At 39.6% G+C, this 27,571-nt stretch overlaps 1 protein-coding gene across 4 annotated transcripts in view; it reads right to left on the minus strand.

The window, feature by feature from the left end:
* rad50 (RAD50 homolog, double strand break repair protein) overlaps window positions 1–27,571 on the minus strand; it is a 73,117-nt gene that overhangs the window by 11,991 nt on the left and 33,555 nt on the right. For all 4 annotated transcript variants that reach the window (XR_007192533.1, XM_048235448.1, XM_048235461.1 and 1 more), the window contains exons 18-22: window positions 25,629–25,739; window positions 25,352–25,444; window positions 25,150–25,263; window positions 24,504–24,631; window positions 20,331–20,555 (exon numbers count right to left, since the gene is read on the minus strand). Coding sequence is in view for 3 of the 4 variants with exons in the window: in XM_048235448.1 (XP_048091405.1) it covers window positions 20,331–20,555; window positions 24,504–24,631; window positions 25,150–25,263; window positions 25,352–25,444; window positions 25,629–25,739 (671 nt within the window). In the remaining variant the exon portion in view is untranslated. The remainder of the gene's footprint in view (window positions 1–20,330; window positions 20,556–24,503; window positions 24,632–25,149; window positions 25,264–25,351; window positions 25,445–25,628; window positions 25,740–27,571) is intronic.

Raw genomic sequence — 27,571 nt, forward strand, 5'->3', positions numbered from 1 at the left:
GGTGGCGCAGTAATATCAACATGCAATGAGTCTTCCAACAGAAATCAATGGGATTTTATAAAATGCCAAATAAAACACGACAGAAACTGTATTTCGCTACGCTACTTGTTTTGGAACATCAACAAACACCACTAACCATTCAAAACTGTGAGTTGCACAGTTTTGAAAACAAACATTAAGGGTTGTTTTAGGACATGTTTGAGTATGCCTGTTGGCAGCCACTCTGAGTAGTCAAAGGCGATTCAAAACGAGTCAGAAAAGTCGAGACAGGACCAATCGTCAAAATTTCGGTGTCCACCACTCTAAAATGAAGAGGAAACACTGTGAAGAAAGTTAATGTTTTAAATAGGCCACATCAATTTATAATATATGAAGTGAAACTGGACGAGCCAACAACCTCTAACTAGTTTTAGGCCTACTCATTGCTAAATTGCAATGTGAGCGGCAGCCAGCGGGGGAGGATACGTTGGCAGGATTTTTTAAAAAGCAACCACAACTACATTGTGCGTCTGCCCTGATTCTGATACCGTGGCGGTAGTAATTTTGCCATGGCGGGCCGCCATGCTAAAATCAACGTAGAGGAAACACTGGTGTGTGCTTTAACATGTCACTTTCTTGGTGTTTATCTACCGGACATGAGAACAACTTTGGAGTTGTTTGGAGCTGATAGTGGACTACAGGAGGCTGCAGTGGAGAAAGTCAGCTGCTTCAGATTCCTTGGAGTTAACATCAGCAAGGATATGAGCTGTTTAAAGTGCTAACATTGTTCACAAAAAATTGTGAAAACATGCACATCAGAGGACTGCTTTACTAATGTAAAATATAATTACAATAGTTGCATTGTATGCTTTTCCATGGTTGAGTAATGCTTGCATGAGAAATACTTCTCAAAACAACAGCAATTATATTGGTGCCATTGTTTTGGGATGTTTCCCTAATGCAAGCATCATACACTGGTAGGCAAATGGAAAACATATTGACATGCTTTTTAATGAAATTTCATTCGAATGCCTGAATGTAAGGAGAAACCAGCTTTGTGGAGTAGATAGGTGAAATCACTGATCTGGAGATCTTTAACAGGAAGACTAATTATGATTTGGCCACGTTATATTTAAATTTGACTATACTCAATACTAGACAGTGTATTATGTCTCTGCTCTGTTTTTATGGAAGTTGCAAGATTCCACATCATTCTATTAAATGTTGTTACATAATTAAATAGCCTTCCAACAGGTTGAAGCAGCGCTTTGCTACCAACGTTATCGAGTTTCTGTCGCGCAGACGTGCATGCATTGAATGAACGCTCATACTACCACTTAATTGTATGTAGGGCCTGAAACGATTCATCAAGTTACTCGAATAACTCGATTACAAAAATTACTCGAGGCAAAAACTCTGCTTCGAAGCTTCGTTAAATTCCGCGCACTATACGTGCAGGGATCTGATTTTTCCACACGGACCATTGTTCAGGAAGCACACCACTAGCGTGTGATACATTCTGAATTTAGTTGGCGCGATGGCGGAGTCAAGATGTCCATAAATGGCAGAGAATGTCTAAAGTTTTGGTATCATTACATACTCAAAAAGGAAGGGAACAAGCATCTGAACCGAAAACATCCACTCCATGCTGTTTCACCAAGCGTCACTGAAACAATCAATAAAGGATCAATAAACTATCTATCAATCTATCTATTTATCTACGTAGCCTATACATTGATGTTCGCTGATTTTAATCGCATACTGTATTTGTAGCGATGTCGTGATATGATGTTACCATACCATGCTGTGATCCTGTCAGTCAGGATACTCAATGGTACAAAAGTTGGTCAGTGTCTCACCGTCCATACCCAACCTCCATAGCCGACGAGGAAAGAAGAGCCGCTGTCTTGCCACCTTGGTGACCACACCTATATGGTGTGGTCAGCCCAGTACCAGCCCAGTGACAGGTAAGATTATGTAAAACTAATGTCGACAGCACTTTTGTACACACCCCATCTATATCCCCAGCACTTTTGTAAACAATCAGCACGCCCATAATAATTTAATTTTGAAAATACACTTCCACATCTGAAATCTGATCTATGATCTGAAAAAAGGACTCAGCTATTTTAATTTTATATATAAAGAAAAAGGTCACCACTGTAAAGGGTTGCACTGGAGTTAGCTCAAGCTAAAAATAGCTCACAAAACAAGAGCATACTTGCAAAACACAACATGTCAAAATTATAACTGTTACATGCAGTTAATTATGCTTACATGCAGTCATAACTGAAGTTGAAATTCAAAAAACTGCACAGGTCTAGAAAAACTGCACAGGTCTAGAAAAAGGAAGTTTGCATTGGGCGGAAGCTATGCTAAGTGACATCTGCCTTGACCTAACCTGTTGAAAACTGCAGAGATCTACAACCAATGATTCTCACACTGCTAATTTCCTTGATTCTTGGGTGTATAGTTGTCATAATCTCAAACGACTGCAGTGCTACAGATGCGGTCAGAAACCACCTCAGTGGAGGCGACAGGATGATGACAATCTACCCCAGTTCCATTATGGTGCTGTAAGCAGTTGCTTCCTTTGAGAAATGCTTCTTGCTAAAGAGTCATATCATTTTGATGACACATAACTAAAAGTACAGTCCATGATTCTAATGAAAGCTTGTTGAACTCTGAGCTCAAAAGCCAATCAAATTTCTCCCCTCACCTCCGTACTCCTGAAGTAATGTTTTAATTGCCTTGAATAGTGTGCGGCTGAGTCCAAGTCACTTTATTCCCTATTAACAGAGCCAGGATTCTATATAAACACTAGTTTTTTTACTACATACACAGAAATAAAAAAGCTAGAAAATCCAAAGGAGCTATTCACTTCATATCACAAAAGTACATTGGATTTACATAAGGCTACATGATTATAGGCAAAATGACAATTAGATTATTTTCATAAATATTGACATCAATTGATATTTTAATGACAAAAAGTAACTGCTGTTAGTTGATATTTAGCCTAGGGCATGTTCAAAAGGTAATCCATCCACCATTGCATTGATTATGACCGCAGTGCTAGCAAAGCGTTAAAAAGGTTTAATCTTTTTTTTTTCTTCCAGATTTTTTTTTCTTCAGTAATTTTGTGTCAACGATTCCCGGGACACTGAAAGACCGGGCTGCACTAAACTGGGTGGGCATGTAGCCCAACAAGGATGACAAGGAACCATTGTTTTGATCTGTCGCCCACTCGCCACACCCGGCCCCCCGAAAAGAGGGTGGGCAAGACACAGTTTTCTGTGAATATCCCGAGACCCGTAGGGCCAAGGCTGACCAACTTTTTTCGTATGTTGGCCTCAAGGGGCTATGTCAACCCATCCCATATCCACTCATTTGAGGCACACCACCTAGTTAAAAATGATAAAGCAAAATGAGGCGTTGTAATCAAAGGTATCTTTGGCTGACAACTGCACAGAATTTGAAGTGTAGGATCATTATAACACCCTCTGAGTGCATGCCAGGTTTCGGGGAATTCTGTTCATGGGGGGGCATATCAGCTACACACATTCATGCACCCCCCCCAACCCCCCACGCACACATGCACGCACACACAAATTTGTGGACGCCCGCATCAAGGGCTTGTGGTTTGTATAGTTATGTTGCTGCGGATCATAAACGGCCAGAATAATGAAGAGGAATGACTGGAAAGTTTGTTGATATTTGTTGCTAGAGAACTCATCATACATTAAAGGGGGTGGGTCTGAAATGGCAGACACCACTGTTGAGCCTTCTAGAGGTGTTGTGGAACTAATTCACCAAAACATAGATGAAGGAAGGTGCGTGGATCATAACCCCAGTGAAATGCTCTTGAATGTTACTCTGTTGGTGATGTTTGCTTTGCTCTCAAGGGTTGCTTTGTTGGTGAGTTTGCTTTTGATGGCAAATAGGCTTGGTTGTTGATTGGCCCGCAGTGGGTAATCCCCTATCTATAGCACTAGGAATTAAACGCCTCTCTTGTTTAAATCCAAAACTGGGTCCTTTGAATCACTTCCTTTTACCTGCTCTGGGGGTTGGCTGTTCACATATTTTATCTTTAAATCTATGATTTAAAGGGTACTCTGTAAAAGTTCAGACCTAGAGAAGAAATTGGAAGTTTAACTAGAAAATGTAATTTCGAGGAAATTACCAGTGCATGAAAATATAAACATACTGTATATTAACATAAAATGCCAAACAAACTTTTATTTGGAAACAGTTGACAGGAGTCATAGTTGATAACAACTGACAGTTGAAATGGCTGAACAGTTAAATAGTTGAGTAGTTTAAATAGTTAAATTATTTAATAGTGAATTATTGTAGTGAGGACATTTATTTTGAAACAGTTGTGGGCAGAGGAAATAGTAGTCTTAAGAGAGCCAGATTGTATGCTTAAAAGCCCGAGACAGAGTATATAGTTTAAAAAAGTTGAATGTAGATAGTGTAATGAATGTTGATAGACAGAAAGTTGAATGGATGTTGATAGGCAGATTGTTTAATGGATGTTGATGGATAGTTTAATGGGTGGATGAGTGAATGGTTTGAAGAGAATGAATGGATAGAAAGTTGGATGGAATGTGCCTTATATCCTTGTAGAATGGAAAGACACAGAGAGTTGGCCTAGTTAAGCAGAAAACAGTTGATACAGGTGCAATCAGTTTAACTGGCCCTTTGATGGGTCCTAGTTGAGCAGCTGGAAGTTGATACAGGTGCAAATCAAGTTAATTAGTCCATTGTGATGTCATAGTGCTAATGTAAAGTCTATGGGGAAAATAAGCTTGTTTTTGTTAATATCTCAAAAAAGTATAAAGTTTACAAAAAAGTGAAAAAAATACATTCCTCAAGTGTCCTTTTCAAGACCTACATTACAAAGTTTGAACGAAGTTTCTACGTTAAACGGTTGAAGCTGAATTAGATGCAGAAATTTGGTGGGAAGAATAATAATAAGAAGAATACTTCGGATAACAGAACAGTGCATTTTCATGCACTGTAATTACATGTATGTGTTCAATATGCATTGCTGGGGGGCATTTAAATGTTATAAATGTCTAAAAGTAATACATGCAATCAACATTGTTTGTTGACAATATTCTTGAAAAAAATGTGTAATGTCTAAAGTCTGATGGAAGAACCCTTCACTTAGTCATATATTTACTCATTCACTCACTGGATTACATCACTCAGTGTAAAGCCACAGAGACCCTGAGAGGAAGTGTCTATGTCAGAGCTGACGAAACACACTGACAAGACAAACAGGTTTTCCACTCTTTGGTCTCTACGGTCCATATTTGGTCAAGCGCATGGACATCCTGATGAATTAGCTTACACACTTACATGACTATATGACTATAAAATGCAGAGACGGTGAGCAGAGCAGATGAAATGCCTGGCTAAACCTTATTAGAATACTTAATGACATACATGTTTTTTGGGAGAAAGACAGCTCGTCATCACCGATAGAACTATGAATTCTTCACTATGTCAGGAACATCTGCAGGGGAATATCAGGTTGTGTCAATGAGCTGAAACTCAACAGAGGGTGACTTTGGAAGGAGAATAGTATGCTGTAGCACTGAATGATTAAGGCAGAGGAAGGTTCAAGATTCAAGAGATTTATTTGTGACCTTCTTGGCAGCTATATTTGGGGGCCAAGCAGCAAAGTTAACGTATTCTTATTATTATTATAACGAAACGCTAATTTGCCATTGAACCATAGAGTAAAAAGTTGGGGCCACCAATGTGTCAAATTTTGCATTACATCTATGCGTTTAACATTTCAACCTTACACATTGAGGTATATTTGGAATCCTTGGATGAGGCTGAACTGAGAGCTCTTGCTGCATTTTGAATCAATTGTAGCTGTTTTATTGTCTTAAATGGCCTATAAAAAATAACATTACAGTAATTGACCCTTGAGACATGAGACTCCTTAGTCAATCCTAAGGGGAGGAGAACAGTATCTGGAGAGGGGGTTATATCTTTCAGTGTCCTGTGACACACCTCAGGAAGTTTGTGCAAAAGTGTGTACATACATACTGTGCACATAAATGCGTATTTGTAATAAAGGTAATATTTTCATGCCCACAATATTGCATTTCCTGCATATTAGGCTAACTGCAATTAATTCCTCCAGTTTTGATATGCAGAGAACTGCAGTTTTGTCATTTGAAGTTGTTCAGTTGTTAGGGCTACCTGAAGTTGACTAGATAAAAATTATAGTCTGTTTTCTGATGAGTTTGCAAAACTTTGATTAATCGTAATCATGATTCACAAGAAGGATTAATCATATAAAGGGTTCAGATGCAAAAAACAGTAAAAATCCACACTTCATTGGTAGACTTCCGAGGGCCCTGACATTTAAAACGAGACATTGAGAACTTTGAAAAAGCACTGGTAGTTTATTTACAAGACGATTTATACAGACAGTACCTTCAGGAAGTTTACCGTTCGCCGCCTTGAATTTAGTCATGATAAGTCGAGCAACGAGTACGAATGGACAGGTATGATAAGGGATCAGATTCCAAAAATAATTCAGTAGAAATGCATGGATTCTAGTTGCTTCCAACTGGAATCCATGCATTTCCACGGAATTATTCTTGTAAATAAACTACCAGTGCTTTTTCAAAGTTCTCAATGTCTCATTTGAAATGTCAGGGCCCTGAAAGTCTACCAATGAAGTGTGGAGCTATTTTGAGCCAAGTAAATGGGGTAAAACAGTGATTTATTTGCATGGCTAGGCCGATGCCCGAGGCACCCCCATCGAAAACTTGTTGATAGCATCGGTTAACTAGCGCCAGATTTCGGAGTGCAGGGGACAAGCCGAGATGAGCTATGAGACAAAAGTTCACACTCGGTATCATGTTTAAACACACTTTAGGTCAATATCACACCGAACTTCTCCTTTAACCCCAAGTTGCTCCTGGGACTATATGATCTCTTGTAATATAGCTGACATATGTAAGTCACTTTGGTCAAGAAGTGTCTGCTAAATGTAATACATACACTCTTTTGCAAGAACCATTTTCACGGTCGCCACAAAATCCAGGATACATGGGCGTCCACCAAGTATGAAATTGTTGAGTGTCTGGATGGAACTGGCACATACTATAAGATCAGGCCGTATGGGAAGAGGGCCCCCTTAAGACCATGCATCGCTCTGAGCTTAAACCTGTTCCCACCGGTCAAGATTCATCCAGCCTAGGCCTGTCGCGATATTCAATAAATCAATTAATCGCATGATAATTAAAATTGGCTCGATCATTTTTCTGGCCGTGATAAATGCCATTTGCATGCATGTTTGTTTTCCTCGTCTTTCTCTCTTCCTCTCTCTCTCGGACCCTTAGAGTAACGATGAGTGAACCCTCATGTCAGTCACGTGTCAGTCGCATGGTGTGTGGGGAGGCGGGACTACTGGCGTAGCCTACCACAGAGTGCAGCTAAAGAGCCGCGTGAGAAGTATACCGGTAGGCACTAGGCAGAGAAAGCTAGTTGCGAGTTTGAGTAGGCTACGCCTAATAAAGACAAAAAAGATGGAATTGGTTTCAAAGCCAAACGCGACAGCTGCAGTGTGGGAGCATTTCGGATTTAAACCGAATGCCCGTGGTGAACAACTGAATGTGAGTCGGTGTGTCGCATTTGTTGGAAAACAGTCGCAATTAAAAGCAGCAACACAACAAACATGCATATGCATCTAAAACACAATCATCCGCTGCAGTTTTCCCAGTTGGGGAAAAAAACACAACAAGTGGGCCGTCTTCCTCTTCCCGACAGAGCACAGTCACTGGGGCGTTTAGTCGACAAACGAAGTACAAACAGGACAGTGCGAAATGGATTACACTCACAGACAGTGTAGTTTGCTTCATTGCTAAAGAGATGCTGCCCTTTAGCATCGTCGAAAAGCCAGCATTTCAACGAATGCTGCAAACATTTGACAGACAGTATGAATTGCCTGGGAGAACATATGTGTCACAAACGGCAACTCCACAACTGTACAACAGCGTGAAAGACGACATACTTAAGGAGATCAAAGACATCCAATTTTACTCTGCCACTACAGATATGTGGTCAAGTTCAAACATGACCCCCTATATGAGCTTGACTATACACTACATAACTTTGCATGTCCAGTGTACACAGAGAATGACAGTGTCTTGGAGCGGCCGCACCCCCTGCAACTCCACTTCCAATGTCACTGATTCCGACAGATACGCCCGACACTTCTGCTTTTTATCTGGTGGTGGTGGAGTTGACCAGACATCTGAGGCTTCAGACGTTACCAATTTATCATCATCCATCGCGTCTGGCCTCTGAAAAAACTTTTAAGGCTAGTCTGCCTGGGCCTGGCCATGTTTGAACCGCCTCACTCATTTGTTCGTTGTTTAACATGGACGTTTTAAGCGTGCGTTTCCTATTTGAAATGCAGCATGTTGTTTACTAGCTTACTTTTCAAACGAGCCTGTTCATTTAAAAACATAGCCAGAGGACGTATAATATAGGCTTACATCTTAAGGCTTATTCTCAAATTCAGATTGCGTTAGAGGACGGGATTATTAGCCAATTTCAACGGACAATTTGACCGGAGAGATTTAATTTTGTCGGACATTTCATTTTTTTTCCGGCCAATGTCCGGTAATTACCGGACAACGGAAACCCTGATATATATATATATATATATATATATATATATATATATATATATATATATATATATAAAATACATGTAATATATATGTACAGTATATTGTACAGGTTTATGGGCAGTTTTTGGAATATAAATATAAATATATATATATATATATATATATATATATATATACCGTATTTTCCGGACTATAAGTCGCTCCTGAGTATAAGTCGCATTAGTCAAAAAATGCATCCTGAACAGGAAAAAAACATATATAAGTCGCACCGGACTATAAGTTGCATTTATTTAGAAATGTATTTCACAAAATCCAAAACCAAAAACAGAGACTATGTAACTGGATTATTGAGGCCAAAAAGATTAATGTTAATGAAGACGAAGGAGTGAAGGCAGCCAAGAGGAGGGCAGGAAGGTAATTGCAAAGCAAAAGACTCACTGAAAGAAAATACCATGTGGTACACCAAAATGTATCTAAAATGTGGAGAATACAATGTAATCAAGCATTTTGGGCGATGTGGAGTTACAAGCTGGCAGCAGATTAAATGCTCACAAGAGAGAAAAAGATGCAGTTTTAGACGTGACTGAAGCAAGCCAGGCGATAGGCCCGACGGTAATTGTAAAGCAATTTACAAAAGATTCACTGAACAAAAATGCTGATATGATACATGAAAATGTTGCTACAAATGTGGAGAATGCAATGCAATCAAGCATTTTGGGCGATGTGGAGTCACAAGCTGGCAGCAGATTAAATGCTCACGATAGAGAAAAAGACAGATTTAAAAGGACGTGACCGAAGCTGAGGCAAGCCAGGCAATTTATAGGCCTATAGGCCCGACGGTAATTGTAAAGCAATTTACAAAAGATTCACTGAACAAAAATGCTTATATGGTACATGAAAAGTTAGCTAAAAATGTGGAGAATGCAATGCAATCAAGCATTTTGGACGATGTGGAGAGACAAGCCAGCAGCAGATTAAATGCTTGAGAGAGAAAAATATGCGGTTTTAAAAGGACGTGCAGACCGAAGCTGCAGCAAGCAGGTGATAGCCTATTTAGACATTTATTTCACAAAATCCAATACTAAGAACAGACAGGCTATGTAACTGGACACATTGAGGCCAAAAATATTGAGAATACAACAGGGAATGTTGAAGACGAAGGAGTGAATAGGGACAAGTGCCCGACGCTATTGTAAAGCAATTTACAAAAGATTCACTGAACAAAAATGCTGATGTGGTACATGAAATTTTAGCTAAAAATGTGGAGAATGCAATGCAATCAAGCATTTTGGACGATATAGGCTATTGGCACAAGCTGTCAGCAGAACAAATGCTCGCCGAGAGAGCGAGAAAAAAAAAGATTTAAAACCAGAGCCTAAATTTCAGCTCGGGATTGCGCATAAATTATTACTAAGTATTGAGCATACTAATACTAAGTCCCGCAACGCTAGCCATCATAATGCGAGAAATTCCCACACATTTTGCAGCGCTGTCTGACGTTAATCTAATAATGGAGTGGCCTGAATGCGGACCAACTCTGACTTCAATTGAACCCCATGCAGACACACACACGCGCGCGCGCGCATGCAGGACCACTTTGGGGGTGCCTCTCTCTCTCTTTGCTCTCTCTCTCTCAGCAGGATTTGTCACCGCTAAAGTCAAATTATTATAGCCTATATTACGTGCTTCTACATCAACCGCTATCGACAGGAAAGGAAAACAAATGTTTAGCGATCAGGAACCGCAAACACAGAAGCATGACAGCCTATAATATAACGCAAGAGAACATGGATGTGTTCTCCATTTGAGGAACGTTATAATCGATTGCGGACGTGAATAGACAGCTACAGACACGGAGCGCATAGTAGGCCTACTTTCACTTTCTGTGCGTATTCACGTGAAAGATAATTAGTAGCAAAACAGCGATCAAATATTACATGGCAGTGAGTTTTGTTTTCAAATGTTTTCATGCATGTCTAGATAACGGGTGAGGAATGTTTAGGGGACAGACTATCGTGAATTCTGAATTTATGGCTGGGCACAGCACCTTTATTTGGACCATGGCTTGTAGCCTAATCGAGTCAGCTAGGCTTTTATTTCTTGCGTTTTACTGTGAGACATAGGCCTATAGTTTTCGTTTGGAGCAGCATACCGGTAGGCTATCAATGGCAATGGTTCACTATTAAGTTTCATGTATGAAAGAGTGTCGGGATGTCCATCCGCTTATTGCGAGATAAGGCATCCGCTTTCATTCATTCATTCATTCATTCATGGAACGTGTGCTGTGCTGCAAGGGATAGCCAAAGAGGCCTAAGATTTAGTTATTTTTTAAATTAGGCATGATTTACATTTTTATAAAATTCGTAGGCTGATACCTGGCATCAACAATTGTGTTTAAATGTAGGTTAACCTGGGGCTGCGTGTGACTGGTAGCTTGAGAGCAACGTGTTGGAGACTCATGGTGTAGGACGATGACTTCGTTGGCAACAATATTAAACCAACCAACAATATAAATTATTAAGAAGAGCTCTTTTATGAGTTAAATTGAAACAAAATTATACTGGCTTTTATTTGTCCGAATCTGAGGCCCAGCTAAATAGAATCCCGGCCATAATTTGAGGATTTAAGTATGCACGTGTGTTTCACGACTTGTGCATTTGAGAGCGCTCTCTCAAGGCTGTAGACGATAATGTTTCATGTAGGGTTCATGTCAGTTAATATAAATTAACATTTAAAAACATGTTCAATTATATATATTTTTTCATATATAAGTCGCACCTGACTATAAGTCGCAGGACCAGCCAAACTATGAAAAAAAGTGTGACTTATAGTCCGGAAAATACGGTATATGTATAATGTATAGTATGGGGTGTTAGCAATGCAAGGGCATAGGTGAAACAGTGTAGGAGTAAATGTAAACAGGTAAACAGTGCAATGCAGTCAATGTAAACAGGTAAACAGGGCAGTAGTAAAAAGTAAACCGGTAAACTAGTAACAGCTAAAGTGCAAATGCTAGACAGGAGGTGTAGTTTTGTTCAGCAGTGTTACAGCCTCTGGAAAGAAGCTGTACCTGAGCCTGCTGCCAGATGGGAGTAGACCAAAAAGACCATGGTTTGGGTGGGAGGCATCCTTGACAATGGATTTGGCTTTGTTTAGCGTTTATGATATGTGTTGTGGATGGAGGGAAGTTGGGAGCCAATAGTCCTTTGGGCAGATTTCACTACTCTTTGTAGTGCCTTGCGATCAGCAGCGTTGCAGTTGCCGTACTATACAGAGATGCAGTTAAGTGAGTATGCTCTCAATAATACAATGGTAGAAGTCTGTTAGAATCCTAGGACATCGGTGAGCTTTCTTTAGGGTTCATAGAAAGTGAAGGCAAAATATACAGTAGTAAAAGCTGTAAAATGAATTTTTATTACAGTGCATGAAAATGCACTGTACTGTTCTTCCTAGGCTGCTTCTTCTTCTTCTTCTAACACAGTTAATGCAGCTTCAACCGTTTAACGTAGAAACTTCATTCAAACTATGTTACGTAGGTCTTACTTAGGACATCTGGGCTTTGTATTTTTCATCTTTGTAACTTTTATACTTTTTAAACTATTTATTAAAAACTACTCAAAATTTCCCAATAGATTTAACATCGGGCTGATGACATCACAATGGGCTAATTAACTTGATTTGCACCTGTATCAACTTCCAGCTGCTCAACTAAGCCCCATCAAAGAGCCAGTTAAACTGATTGATTGATTGATTAAACTATTAATTAAAAACTATATTGGCCAGGCCACCTGCATCAACTGTCAGTTTCTCAGGCTTTAAGCATACAGTCTCATTCTCTTAAGATTACACATACTGTCCAACTGTTTCAACTGTTCAGTCATTCCAACTATATTAAACCTCATCTACCTAGCAAATAATTAAACCATTTAAACTATCCACCTATATTAAACCTCATCTACCTAGAAAATAATTTAACCATTTAAACTATCCACCTATTTAACTGTTCAGTCATTCCAACTATATTAAACCTCATTTACCTCGCAAATAATTTAACCATTTAAACTATCCACCTATTTAACTGTTCAGTCATTCTAACTATATTAAACCTCATCTACCTAGCAACCAATATAGTTTGTTTTTACTCTGTATGATATTTTACATCATATTTTTTGCCTTTTCATGCACTGTATTTCCTTCAGGAAATGCTTTTCTAGTTCATTTTACTGCTTTTACTATATTTTAATGGTTCTTTTTACTTATTTTACTACATTTAGTTTATTTATTAAGTGTGCTTGCAAAGCAGCACACTTATTGTTCTTCTTAAGTTTTATTATTATTATTTTTCCCGTCTCCCTAATTTTTTGTCAGCCCTAGCGCCTAGGCCCTTTGAGACAGAGACACCGTTCCAACTTTAAAACGTCCGGTCAGTACCGGTGTAAGTTGGTCTTTAAGATGACGTCAGGTGGGCGTGCCGTTCGTCCGCCATATTGGATTGAACAGAAAGCGAAACTAAATTTTCACAGGTCACAAATTTGGTCGAACGCCACGAAACTTGACGTACATTATCCTTGGACCAAGCCTCACAAATGTTAGCGGAAGGATTTTTGATTTTCAGCGCCGCTTGTCGTCACAGCTAAACGAAATCGGGCGGCAAAGCTCAAACAGGAAGTCGCCCATATCTCAGGAACACTGTCACATATCGATACCAAATTTTGTATATGAACTGGGGACTCCAGTGTGAGGGTGCATAGGCAAAAAAAAAAAAAGAAATATTCCAAAAGTTTCCATCATTTGGCAAACCACCCACGGTATTTGGTAACTCACACCATTCACCTTTTCACCATTCACCTTCTATCACAATGCCTTCCATGTATGCACAATGTCTCAGAGCAGACACAATGTTTCCAGGCAACCTTGCCCAATCATGAAATCCTTGCTCTGCCATGGGATAGTATGGACTTACGAACTGAAATGGCAAGGAGAACAGTAGCTATATATTGCTTACATAATAGAATTGTTTTCACATTGACGGTATTCAAATTAAATTTTTTTCATTATTGTTACATATCATGATGGGAGAGTATTATTAAAAATGTTACAAGTATGCAAATGCATATGTTTACGGGCATTTAGGTTTTTTACTGTGTTGTTTTGTTGTAAAGACATGCAAGGCATTCTGGGCCATGTAATGAACAGTGGTCAGCAGCACTCCATAGGCTACGATATTAATATGAATAGGTGTTTCTGTAAACCTAGGGACAATAAACAGCTATCTCTGTTACAAAAACGAGCTGGTAATCGGCTCATTGAAGAGGGAACTATGATAAAAGATTGTTTTCCTAAAAGCATGGAGTTGACGAAAGAATAAACGCGAGCAATGTCATCGTTAATGTTTAAATAGCCTAGAACTATCTGAACGCTTAGGTGGCAACGTTGTATTACATTTCACTAGTGTAGCCTACTTGAAATACGGTGTGAGATTCACAAGTAATGAAGGTGCAAATATTATGTAATTTATCATGGGAAATTATTGGAAATGTTATTTCTTGTTTATTCTTGCAAACCACACACATCCATTCGAATCACACGCACACATTTAATACTGAAAGACTATCATTTCGTTTATTTGATGTCGCCTAGCAACACAGCCTTCAGAGCAAAGATTCTAGAACAGAGCTTCAGAGAGACATGTTTTGAGTTTGTGGCCAAGAACCTAAATTATCGGTTTCCATGTGCTGGATGGTGTGCGCCCTTATGAAAGTAAGTGTTTTATACAGTTAACGTTACAGACATAATGAGTCATGTTGTAGTGGTCAACATAAATGTGCCCCTTCTGTTATTAGAATGCTAAGCGGAGAAGCATGCTAAGCAGAGATTTAGTATCATTCATTTCTTGTGTGGCTAGCTATAGGGAGGAGATGTATGTTGCTAATTGGGATTTATGTTGTTTAGCCGTGAATGCCATGGTCATTTGATATGAGATGCTTGCACTCGTAACTTCGTCACGTGTAACTTTAGGACTGCTATTTTTTTTTACTAACAGTAATTCACGAAGCACTTTAGCCCTAAAAGTACAGTAGCACCTACGTCTGTGACAGCTTAAGGAACTTGCATTGTAGGCATAACTAAGGGATGCAATAACACCACCAACAACCAAAACTAGCCTACTCATTGTCAACATGTACATGAAATGTAACGTTTCATGTGAATCAAATTAAAATGTTTTCTTTGCAAACGTAGGCATAGGCGTATGGTGACAGATTAATTTAATAATGCTGCTGTGTGAATCAAGGTAAGCGTGCAGGAAGTGGCCACTTCTTAATGGGACCCACTGTATGGAAGTGGGCTAAGTAAAATAGAGATGTTTTAAATAAGATAAGGTTAATCAGAATTCTACGATATGCCCGCTTGACAACGGCAGAGATAGAACTGGCCTTTGGCCATAGCAACCATCCATTTAGAACGACTGGCCTTCATAGCAACCAAAGATCTGAGCTGTGTTGCAATGTGAGGCAAAGTATAGAAAGGTGATGAAACATACAGAGACAGGTCAAGAAATATAGTGCAATGTAGACAGTAGTATACAGTTGATTTACAGACGGTGGTTTAGAGTAATATGAAGTATTCCTTTATTCTGAGATAGGCTACATCAATAGGCTCTCAAAACAACCCCAGGCTCACAAACAATCCCAAACAGACATAAGGTCTTTATAGAGCAAATCCATATAGATTATTTGTCAAATAAACCAGTAAAACATAATTTGTGGGATGGAATATATAACATTCACACTCATAGCTCATATTTTTTTAAAATAAATCAGTGAAAAAAGTATCCTGACAAACAAGCAGCTTTTTAATGCCTTGGTCATATTTCATCATTTCAATTCCTCTGTAGGTTACCTGATAGCCCAGTTTGAGAGGCGCAAGACGCAGCGGACATTATTTATTTTTGCAGCCAATCACTGCTGTCATTTTATTTTATTGATTTGATCTCAGTCATAGAAGCTAAATTCGAAGGCAGGCCAAAGGTAAAATCCAACGAATCGCATTCAACCCGCAAGGCAATAGTTGAATAGAGCTTTTGAGGTATTGCCACTGCTCCAACACTGAAAGGCACTGTTAGAATGCTTGGATCAAGCCAGGTTCAGCATAGCGTATGTCACTGTCTGCTCACGTTGGTGACCGGACCAGGGCAAGCACACTTTCGCAGTTCCCGCCGGAAATGCAGTCTAGTTGTTTTAAATGTTTACTTTAATTTAATTTATATCTTTTTTAATCATTTTACTACTTTTACTATATTTTAAATGTTGTGATTTGCTTACTGTGTTCTACTGGTGATGTAAAGCACATTGAACTGCCTTGGTAAGAAATGCGCTATATAAATAAAATTGCCTTGTCTTGCCTTCATGAGCCCCCATGTTCATGACCCCAGAGTGAAGCACTGCAGCTGCCTGGCAGCTCTAGCTGTTGGCTGCAGCAACTCGAGCTAGGCAGAACCGTTCCCGTTCCAGTGATTTATAGGCCTCTCCTCTAAACGGTTACTGGTTAAACCATATAGAAGAATGGTTGATATCATTCTTTTAAAATTACATCGCCTTTACAAATTGATTGACAGGCGGCACAATAGTCTATTTTTGTTTCTGCACAACAGCCGTAAGGCTTAAATAAAAGCACAGCAGATATCAAGACTGTAACTGTTCAGGTACTGTCCCTGAATTCAGGTGTGAGCAAGGCCGTTTAAGATAGGACAATAGCCAATTAGCCTCTATATATGACATCTTCATAAATGTTTGATAACAGAAATGGTCATTGCCCTTTAAAAAAAACCTAATCGAACTGTTGCTGCCAATTGCTAGACACTGATATTTTCTTAGTGTTTTCTGTTTTTTTAGTAGGTTATTTCATACACAGTTACTTTTTCAGTGGTTGCACTGGTGCGCCTAACTGTTTTTATTTAGGTGCACCAGCACAAAATGTAGGTGCGCCCAAATTCATTGTTGCGCCCAAATTCATCGCCTTTAACGCCACAATTTTAAGGTCACCTTTTAATCGCCCTCCATATACATTCCGTGTCTGAGCTGTTGACAGAGTATGGACCGGGAATGTATTGGGCGGATGTTTTGGGTTGGCTGTTTTGTCGCGTTTATTTGCTTTATCCATTGCTGATTCTCTGGTGCTCAGATCGCCAATCAGAGGCAAAGACCCACCACATCTCTGTCTCTGGTTTAGACCACGATAGTCCAAGGATATATGGATGCAATTCATTATGTTTTCTGAATTACACAAATTATTCACGACATGTTAGATAACGGGATAGTTACCTAGAAGAAATGCTCCCCAGATGTAAAACTTTGCCAATTGGTTGCTTAGCTTATTTCGGAAATGTCATTAAACCCAACAGTAGGCCTAAATTAACTAAATTACCTAGCCTAGGTAGGTTAGCAACACAAACTTGATAAGTCAGCAAATCAACTTAATGTTAAGTTATTCATTGCTGCATCACTTAAACTAGCAGCCATGACAGCTGCAGGTTGAAAGCTGCGTGTGTATGTATGAGGAGAAAAGACACATAGGCGACGGGAAGCACTAAGCATGCTTTGCGCACACTGACATGAAATATGTTTGTTATTGCAAAACAAAACTTCTTAAAAGCATCAATGCTAACACAATAAGATATTGTTACATTTCTTATTTCAGGGTATTGCGATACTTTTGCAGTGCAACATTAGTAGGGTTGGGCACCGAAACACGGTTCTAATATGGCACCAGTGCCGATGCAAACGGTAGTAACTGCATCGAATAACAAGATGGATTTCGGTGCCTCATTTCGGTGCTTAAATAGCGTTTTTATTTATTTATTTTTTTATACGAGGCATCACTGCATGTCATGCGCCATCTCTAACGTCTTGCTCTGATAGCAACACATCCAGATACAGTTAGCTAACATATGATAAACACTGGATGTATAAACCAGAGGGGTGCACCACGTAGGTGAGTGGACAGTGTTTGACAGCTTGCGTGAGCCCAAGTAGCTTACTTTAAAGCGATATCGCGAGCTCCTGTCAAAATCTAGCAGTGGGCATAACTACACACAAGCAAAAGGCTATGAAACAACATCAACAGTAGGCTAGCCTATACGTTACACAATATCCTTGCTAATGCGCCAACTGACATTTATTTGAAATGTTATCAGCAAAGTTGTAAGGTGAAAACTTTATTTCACGGTGTGTTAAACAACATAATGGCATGATATTAATCTTTCATGTGCATGATGCCCATATAGCATCACAATGAATATGAAGATCATGTTAAAAGTTAGCTGGCAAAAACATAAATATGTAGGTTACATACCTGATGTCACTGAGCTGTCAAAGAGGCTACAAAACCATCTCTGTACGTTATCGCTAATTAAACTCAGCTGACTGGTGTTAGCGCATAGCCATTTGCTGTTAAAATGCCTACTAGTCTAGCGCTGGGAATCTAAACACTTCAACACCGACATGTAGCCTAACATGTTCAAAACTACTGCGTGTAATGGGTTAAGACATGAAATTTCTTGAAGAATTTGGGAACACACTGAATAAATTAACTGGAAAGTAGAGTCCCTGTTAGATTAGCTTGCTTGCAAATGCCGTTGTCCATGACCTGGCAGTTTTATGGCAAGCGGCTTTAACATACCTTATTGCAAACCGCCTACACTGGGTAAACTTGAAATAGCAGAGCTTACCATTGTGTGTGCATTCTGGCAAGCTGTTTTAACATTTAAATGTATTATTCGTAGGAGCAATGAGATATTGATAGTAAATCGAATATAACAGTTCAATTTCATGTTCAAATTTGTCTTAACAATAAAAAAAAAAAAGCAATTCATGCTTTAGACCATTTTAATTTAAAACATTTTAAAAACAAAGTACCAGTTCAGGCACCGGCACCGTTTTAAAAGTATCGATTTAGCACCGGTATCGGATAAAACCCAAACGATACCCAACCCTAAACATTAGTCAAAGGAGAACAAACGCTTAGTTCGTGGAGAGACCGCAGATGCGAGGAAAGTCTAGGCACTCACCCTTATTACATTAGGTGCACCAGTGTGACCAAGGAAAAAAATTTAGTTGCACCCTTATGCATGTGACCAAATTGGTCACACTCTGGAGCCTCATAGTGTTAGACAGGAAATCCATCTTACCAACTCGTAGTAGCCTATTATGCAGGGCTATGTGCAAACTCACACAATCGGACTTAATTTAAGCTGTGGGTCAAGGAGAACACTACATGGGCAGATCAATTTAATGACTAACTTTTGAATATTATTTCAAGAGAAGTTAATTGTAACAATACACCGGTTATTAACTGCTTATCCAAAATTGAAAAAAAAAAAAAAAACATTTTCACCCCGGAGAAAGTGAAGTTAGTTTTGTTCCGATACACCAACCTCACAATTCGGTTTGTATCACGATTTTTGACCCACGGTTCAGATATAATATATATAATATATCTGTATTATTTTATATCCTGATATAAAAGGATTTTACTGAATGTCTGATATTTATGACAGCACACTTTATGCAGATTAGCCTATAGCCTAGGCCTACTATTTTTATTACAACTTTACCTCTTTAAATCAGCTGTCTGGTTGAAGCCTGGAAATATTGTAAACAAAGTAGCATAGTTGGCTAGCTTATCATAGTCTACTGATTGGACTGTTCAGTTTCCCCATGTGTGTTTAAGTTTCAAGGTAATACTTGTTCTCCTTGGGACAGGCCCCATTTCATTCAACTTGAATGCAAAAGTTTTAAACAAATATGTGCAGCATGTTAATGATGCTAAGCGGATTTAATAGTAGGCTAATTTAGCTAGTCGTCTTCTATGAGTCCTTGCTTTCATGATTGTGAATGTTTTATTTGGATTGTGTTGGCCGAGTCGCGTGTGTTCATTGAGCAGGAGAGGGAGGGAGCGCGAGAGAGAGCGGGGCAAGGAGAGGGGGTTTACTTTTATACTGTTTGGTAAACACATACTCTACACATACACCTACAATGAAAGCAACGAGAGGTATGAAATTATTTATTTATTTTTGGACAACGTAGGCTACCAGTAGGCTAAGTAAAACGGGAGATGTGTGTTGCTTATGCGGCAGCGTAAGCTGCAAAGCACTGCGTGAAACACTAGAAAGGGTGTGTCACGGTTCTGCCTTTTTACACTGCGACACAGTATCGTGGATATGAATGTCGCGATTTCAGTTTTGAATAGCATATTGTTACAGCCCTAGTGCATCCTAAAATTTTCTTCATTTCCAGGTTTTGTTTTTATTCTGAGGGTTGCCGGTTTGATCCCCGACCAGTAGGAACGGCTGAAGTGCCTTTGGGCAAGGTACCTAACCCATCACTGCTCCCCGAGCACCGCTGTAGCAAGGCAGTTCACTGCTCCGGGTTAGTGTGTGCTTCACCTCACTGTGTGTTCACTGTGTGCTCACTAATTCATGGATGGGATAATATGCAGAGACCAAATTCCTTGTTTACGCAAGTATACTTGGCTCAGAAACCTAATTTACATTTACATTTTTAACATTCTGAACCATATCTAATCCCCACTACAGTAAAATATTAAGTCCTTTCCACACCTGTACAGGTACCAGGAAGACATTCACATCAGTGGATACAAAGGCGTTAAATCTGTACTCACTGATCTAGGGCCTTGTAGTAGATATCCAGATCTTTGTTGATGAGCTCAGTGGTTCTCATTACAATCATCTTGTCCCTGAAGCGGTCCACGGCGTGGCGGTACTGGTCTTCTCGCAGCTCCTTTTGGCAGCGGAGGATCTCCTCCTTGAAGCCGTTCTGTCTTCCCAGCGCCACACTACGTTTCCTCTTCAACTCTTCCAGTTTGTCCTCAAGATCTTTCCGTTGTCTATCACAGAGTAGATTGAGAGGGGAAAAGATGGAGTTTTTAAGCCAGGGAGAGAGATTTTGGATGACAGTTCAATATTGACAATTAACTGGGTCTGGTATTGGTGATAATGGGGCCAATCTGTTCAAACTGTTCAAATCTGTTTATGTTATTCCATGTTAATGCATATGTGCACATACAGTATATACTGATTTTGCTTCAAGGAGAGCGAACACATCATGGAGGGAGCTAAAAACATAGGGTCAGCAATTTAGAGATATTGCAAGCTAGCTGCAGCAGTCCTGAAATTCCATGACCTACTTGGAATGAATCATAGGCCTACAATAGCCACGTAGCATTCAATAATCTGCATTGAATAATTAAAGCTAACCACAACTACTCAAGCAAGCAGTAAAGCTAATTACCAGATATATATCAATTCTGCGTGGACATATATTTGCATTAATGTATTTTGGCAAGTACATTTTAACCTGCTACTACAAAATTCCCTGATATTCCATGACCTTGCCCCACAAATGATAAAATTCCATGACTTTCCATGCCTGGAATAGACTCTATCAAATTTCCATGATATTCCATGACCCGTGGGAACCCTGTCCAGGTCTCATTATCCGGACTGAAAAAGTTGGATTGACACATCCCTAGACCCACGGTTGTCAAACTGGGGTACGTGGACTTATTTCAGGGGGTACGCGAAAAAAAGATCTAAGTCATATGCCTTTTCAAATGTTTTCTCTATCCCACGTTGGTAACTTAACTTCCGCATTTGCACTGCACATTAAAAACTTATTTTCTCCGCATTAACAAAATATTCGAGAGTGGAGACAGAGAGGGTAAAACAGTGTTTCTCAAACTGTGGGTCGTGAGACATGCCAGGTGGGGCGAACTGGCGTGAAAAACAGGAGTTTTTTTATTTATTTTTTTATCTGTAGCCTAGGCCGGGTAGCACCGATGCGCAATGGGCGACTGTGTTATTCATAGGGAAGCGCTTGTGTCAAGGCAGCTTAGTTAATCCCGACCTGAATGAGATTTTGAACGAGGTTGTGAGAGTGGTGAATTTCATCAAGACCCGGCCCTTAAAAGCGTGTCTATTCTCCGCACTTTGAGGAGATGGGAGCTGACCAAAATGCTGTACTGTTTCACAGCGAGGCAAGGTGGCTTTCCCAAGGTAAAATGCTGTCGTGTGTTTGCTCCGAGTCGCCTCTTCTTGGAGGAAGAGCGCATGTTTGAATCTGCAAGCAGGTTAACTAATGAACATTTCTTGACGAAGCTGGCCTATCTTTAACCTGACCCTAGCCAGATGAATTTCGCTCCGCCTAGCTCCACTCATCCATCTGGAACCGATCCATTGAAGTGTTGCTTCAGAAGGCTGGGCCTAATCAAAAAATGCTTGCATATGATTGAATAAGCCACTTGTCCGTCATCTATTGACGTGCTACTTCAACCACTCACATTGAAGCCAACCCGTGGCGCTAATAACAGTGTCACAGTAAACTTACTACGCTATGTCACATCTATGAAACTCCCGCCCTGCGTCCCTGATTGGCTGAACCATAAAATTAGGTTGCAGAAATCACTCTCAATGGAAGAGGTCCCAGATGGATGTGAGTGAAGCTAGGCGGAGCTATAGCGGAACGAAATTCATCTGGCTAGGGTCAGGTTAGCCTATCTTAGCGATATATTTGGAAAGCTCAATGAGTTAAATCTCCAGTTACAAGGCAAAGACAAGCACCTAGCAGATAAGATCACGGCATTCATCAAGACGTGTGTGAGATTAGGTGCAGATCTATTTAAAATCATTATATTCAGCACATTTGTAGGCCTATCATATGTTGACTATTGATTAGATTTGTATCATATGTTTATGATCCTATTCACTATTCTCGACAAAATTGCTAAAAAATAAATATTAATAAAACAATTAAAAAAAAAAAACTTGTTAACAATTGGTGGTGCTGGGGGTACTCCGGAAGATCATAATGTCTCAGGGGGTACATGCCTGTTAAAAGTTTGGGAACCACTGCCCTAGACCAAACTCTTTGAATTATATGGCAAGCATAAAGAGCCCTAGGATAGCTAAAATAATATTAGAATACAGCTGGGTTTATTGATATTAGCATGCTTTAATGTTTCAGAGGTGCTTGTAAATGCTCATGCAACCTACTATTAGACATTAACACTGAGGGCGCGACGCAACTCTTGGTGCTAGATTACACTGGCGCAATGATAATCAGGGACGTCACTAGGATTAAAAGACAGGGGGGGTGTAGCAAAGGGAGAGAGCAGTCTGTGGAGAGTAAGCTAGCGGGGGCAGCGGAGATGGGCACTGAATGCAGTTTCTTACCCCAAAAACATAAAAAAGAAAGAAAACGTATTACTTTCACAACGAATGGGAGGAGGAGTTCTTTTTTATGACTGTGAAAGAAACTTGCGTTTGTTTCATTTGCGGGACAACTGTGGCGATGGCAAAGCGGCACAGTGTGGAGACACTCTTCACTACGTGTCACACAAGCTACCATGTGCATCTACGATGCCTAGACGAGTCTCAGCTATGTCTGGTAGTTTGCTGGTAGTTTGTCTGGTTATTTCCATGAAGTTTGTATCACTGAAAACTATTGTTTCTGAAAACTTTGGGCAAATGTTTTTGATACACCTTTGCTGGCAAAAAAAGTATTCAAAATACATTTAAAAAAAATTCAACAAGAAAATTAGAAGAGAGAGCAGGGCTTAAAATAAATTTTTCAAAATGGGGGGAGTTCCCCCCTTAGGTTCTTCATGTAGGGGTGGCCAGTGGCCATCCTAGATTCTGCTTGACTCTCTCCAAACACACACAAATACACATGGAAAATGATGGCTTGTGTCATATGTTTCTATTTCATATATTTTGATATTCATATAAACTGTATTTAGTTAATAATGTATAGCGTCTCTTTTATTGAACAATGCGCTCAGGGGTGTAGCAATTAACAACCTAAGGTATGGTGTGGCGCTTGATCTAAAAATAGCTATCGTACACTATCTAAAAAGCATTGCGCCACTGACCAAGAAAAACCTGGTCTATAGCGAGTCGCATATGGAGCACAGCTGAAGACGCACTATCACAAGATAAGCAGCAACTCCCCTGCAGGATAAATGTCCTTAGGCTTTTTATTCAGTCATTCGAACATTATTTGGGTAAGTGTTGCTTTTTTCAGATGGTTTTCGATGGTAACCCATTGTCAGTCAATGGGTTATGCTACCCATTGTCAGTCAGTCGTGATATGCTGCCAGGGTTTTGTGTTTTTCCACATCCAGAAGGAGGTCACTGACCTTCTTTAGGCTTGCTGTTTAGTTTGAGAAAGTTAGTGGACATCCAGGTTTTTATTTCTTGCATGCAGTGGTGGGTGGGAGCTGGGTAGAAGGTTTGGTGCTGATGTAAAGCTGAGTGTCATCAGCATAGCAGTGGAAGCTGAGTCCATGAGATAATATACTATGCGCTGACCCATCTCTGTTTAGTGTGTGTAGTGTGGTGTTGTGTGCATACTGTACTGTATATTGGTGAACCACGTATATTTTTATTCTTTAGATGTCATTTAACATGTTTTGAGAGATGTTCCACCTTCCTCCATACTTTGGTTAGTCATGCACAATACATAGTGCTGTGTCGTATATTTGTAAACCAAGCTTCGCAGACCAGCAGTCTCTTAATTTGTCCGCAGCCCAGAGTTTGCCCAGTTTGCAGAGTATATACTCTCTAGATGTAATTCAGCATACATTGAATCATGAATCTCCCACCTTCGTCCATACCTTTGGTTAGTCATGCACAATACATACTGCTGTATAGCCTATTTAGAGCTAAATAGGCTAAATATTTGAATAATTATGTAACATATTATTATCATTATCATCAGTAGGATCATTATATATGGGCCAAAATAGTTTCTTGCAACACTCAAGGTGAAATCTTACTGGCGGAGCTCCAGGACTCTCATGTTGCCCATTTCCTTCAGAAGAGCTTCTCGCTGTTTTGAAACATCTTTGAGTTGCTCACTGCGCTTCCTGAAGGTGAGATTATCTTGCAGCAAGCGTTCCTGGACCTAAACAAGATAAAAGTTTAAAAAGGCAAAAACAAATGTTCTTATGAAGCATTTTCATATTTCATATAAGCACTGTCATATTCACAGGCTTACAATTTTTGTATGTGTACTTGACAATAGTAGAAGTTTAACAAACAATCACACTTTTTTAACTCTTTTTCCCACAATAGTAAAAAAAAAAAAAAAAAAAAAAAACTTGTCTGCACACTAATCCATGCTAGATTATTTAATAAAGAGCTGAGTTTTCTGTAATCTGACCATTATCAGGGCATAACAAACATTTCACATTATTTACACACACACATAATTCAGTTTTTGCTTGTTTCTAGCACCTTTGATCGTGAGTGGGGTGTACTTTTTTTTAAGTTGCACCTTTTCCCCAAACCAATACTATCCTCAGTAGCTCAGTTTTAGCAAACAAGGAGAGATTCTGGATGAGGTACAGTAAAGGGAGAAAGGGAATGCATGGGATGTTGTTATTGGTCTTCCTTGGTACAATCTGTTTTTTTTTCATTTACCTTTTGTGTGTCTATGTCTTGCCTGATGCTGGCCATTTCTTTGTTGATCTTCTCTCGTAGTGTTTCTGCTTCATAAAGTTTTCTGTTTGTCTCCTGAAGTTCTGCTTCTTTTTGCTTAAGAAATGTAAACAAATGTTACAAGCTTTACAAAGTTAAAGCCTTGATTTAAATAAGGTTAAAGTTTGATAAAGTGACTAATTACCTCTTTATACTCATCTTTTCCTTCATCAACGTACTTCTTGATTTCCCGCTCAAGTGTCATAATATTTTTCACTTTGTCCTTTATTGCATTGATCTACAAGGGAAGGATCAAGGGAAGTAAAGAGAGATACGTTTTGACTTGTGTGTGTTTGTCCATGTTTGTGTGTGTGTGTGTTTGTCCGTGTGTATGTGTGTGGGTGTGAGCAAAAGAGAGAGAGAAGGTGATGTTAAGTATCATTAAGAGTGTGCATGTGTGTGAGGTAGATTTAGAAGAACACCTTTTCTTGGCCCTCGTTCTGTTTCTGTGAGCGACGAACCATTAGCTCCTGCTTCTCCTGCTGCAGCTTCTCCAGAGTGGCAGCTAGTGGTGACACCTGCTCCCTAGCTTCCTGTGACCACACAAACACACACAACCCAATTAACACAGTGCCTGCTGGTATATTGTGTCTCTTTAGTTAGTTAGTCTCTATCTCTCTCTCTATATATATATATATTTGGGGTGTAACGGTACACAGAAGTTACGGTTCGGTTCATACCTTGCTTCGGACATCACGGTTCGGTACGAGTTCAGTACAATGGAGGGAAAAGCAAAACAAAAATGCAGAAAGCAATTTTTTTTATTGTGCATGTCTCAGGCTGCACCACCTAGTGTCATACAGTCTCTCCCCTGAGCTATCTGCAACAGCCTGAAGTGTGTAAGATGTAAACAGTACAATAAGTAACCATACTCCATCTGTAACTTGTAAACACAATAAGACAATCAGCTATAAAACTGAAAATAGGCCTACAGCATCACTTATTTCTGAAAGTGCAAATTACATAGAATAATAATTTTTAAAAATCCATTTAAGCAAGACCTTCAACATCCGTGTTTAGTTGTATATGGAAGGGTCTACAATTTGCCTCAATATTTTTTCAGTGCGTGTACAGTAATAATCTACTAACTGAAAATATCACACTATTTTGCCAATGAAATTGCTCCTTTCATTTCATAAACAGACTACAACTAGAAGTCACGTGACTTTACCCTTCGATTAGCCTGGTTAGCGTTGACAGTTTCTTTTACTATCTATGCACTTAACACTGCCAGCTCTTCATGTGAGAAGTTACAAGTTACCCTAACAGAAAGGTAATTACCACGCGATTTACAAAGCTTTCTGTCATTACAAAATCATTTTAAGCCATAGGTTTTGGCCCTATTTGTATGTGTATCCAAAGGCTGGTGAAGCGCAGAGGAAGTTTTTTTTTTTCTCATTTCAGTGATTGGTAGCCTACATCATCTGGGTGATGGCGTCGAATATGTGTAGCATGTTCAATATATTTCCACTCACATAACGTCACCCAACAACTGCTGAACCACCACTCTCTCGCCTGTACTACTGTAACTGAAATTCTCAAACTTGTGATCTTAAAGAGACCAGCCAGCGGGTCCTCTTTAACTCTTGTGGGTTGCCACCACTCGCTTAGTGCTGCTATCTCTGACTGACTGACTCGACCGACGACCTGACAAAAAAATAACATAGGCGCCACTCAGAGCTTCAGAGCTAAGGTAAGGGCTACAGATTAGCATTAGGTGTCGCTAAAGAACTCTCGTATTTAACAGTAATTCTGCTTTACATTAATTAATCTGCACGCACGTTATATAACCTCAACGACAATCAAGTAATACCCAGACATCCTTCTTATATAATAACCTTTCATAACTTTTTAAATAACAAGTTTAACTATTACTAATAACATATCGAAGCCATCCTACCAGAATGTGCACTCTGTATCCCGATGTCTCTTTTTGCTGCACTGTGTCTTATTTTGTTGCGCTGTGTCTCATGCTGCCTTAGCCTGGGCCTTTTGAAGAAACCAAAGTCGGCCTTGAAGCTGCAAGATAACGCGTACACACTCATAACTCATAACAACCAGTAGGAGTGTGCAGGGGGGTGAACGATATTTAACCCATGCACAATCACTCTATACTGTACACCAGGGCTTGAAAACGAAATTATTTTTCAAACGTTCCAGGTAGGCCTATGTTTAACGTTTTCGTTCTTGCATGCGTTCCGCCACCAACATATCAGTCCTGAACCGGTTCGGAACGCAAAATATTGTTCGTTCTTAAAGTTCCGCCAGTGTTTGGCGGACCTATCAAGTCTATTTTTGTGGACTTTACCTTAGAATAGACGTACTCATTATTTCCCCTTGATTTAGCCTATACCTAGCTATGCCC

The sequence above is a fragment of the Alosa alosa genome, chromosome 2, assembly GCF_017589495.1.
Source record: "Alosa alosa isolate M-15738 ecotype Scorff River chromosome 2, AALO_Geno_1.1, whole genome shotgun sequence".
NCBI classification, from domain to species: Eukaryota; Metazoa; Chordata; class Actinopteri; order Clupeiformes; family Clupeidae; genus Alosa; species Alosa alosa.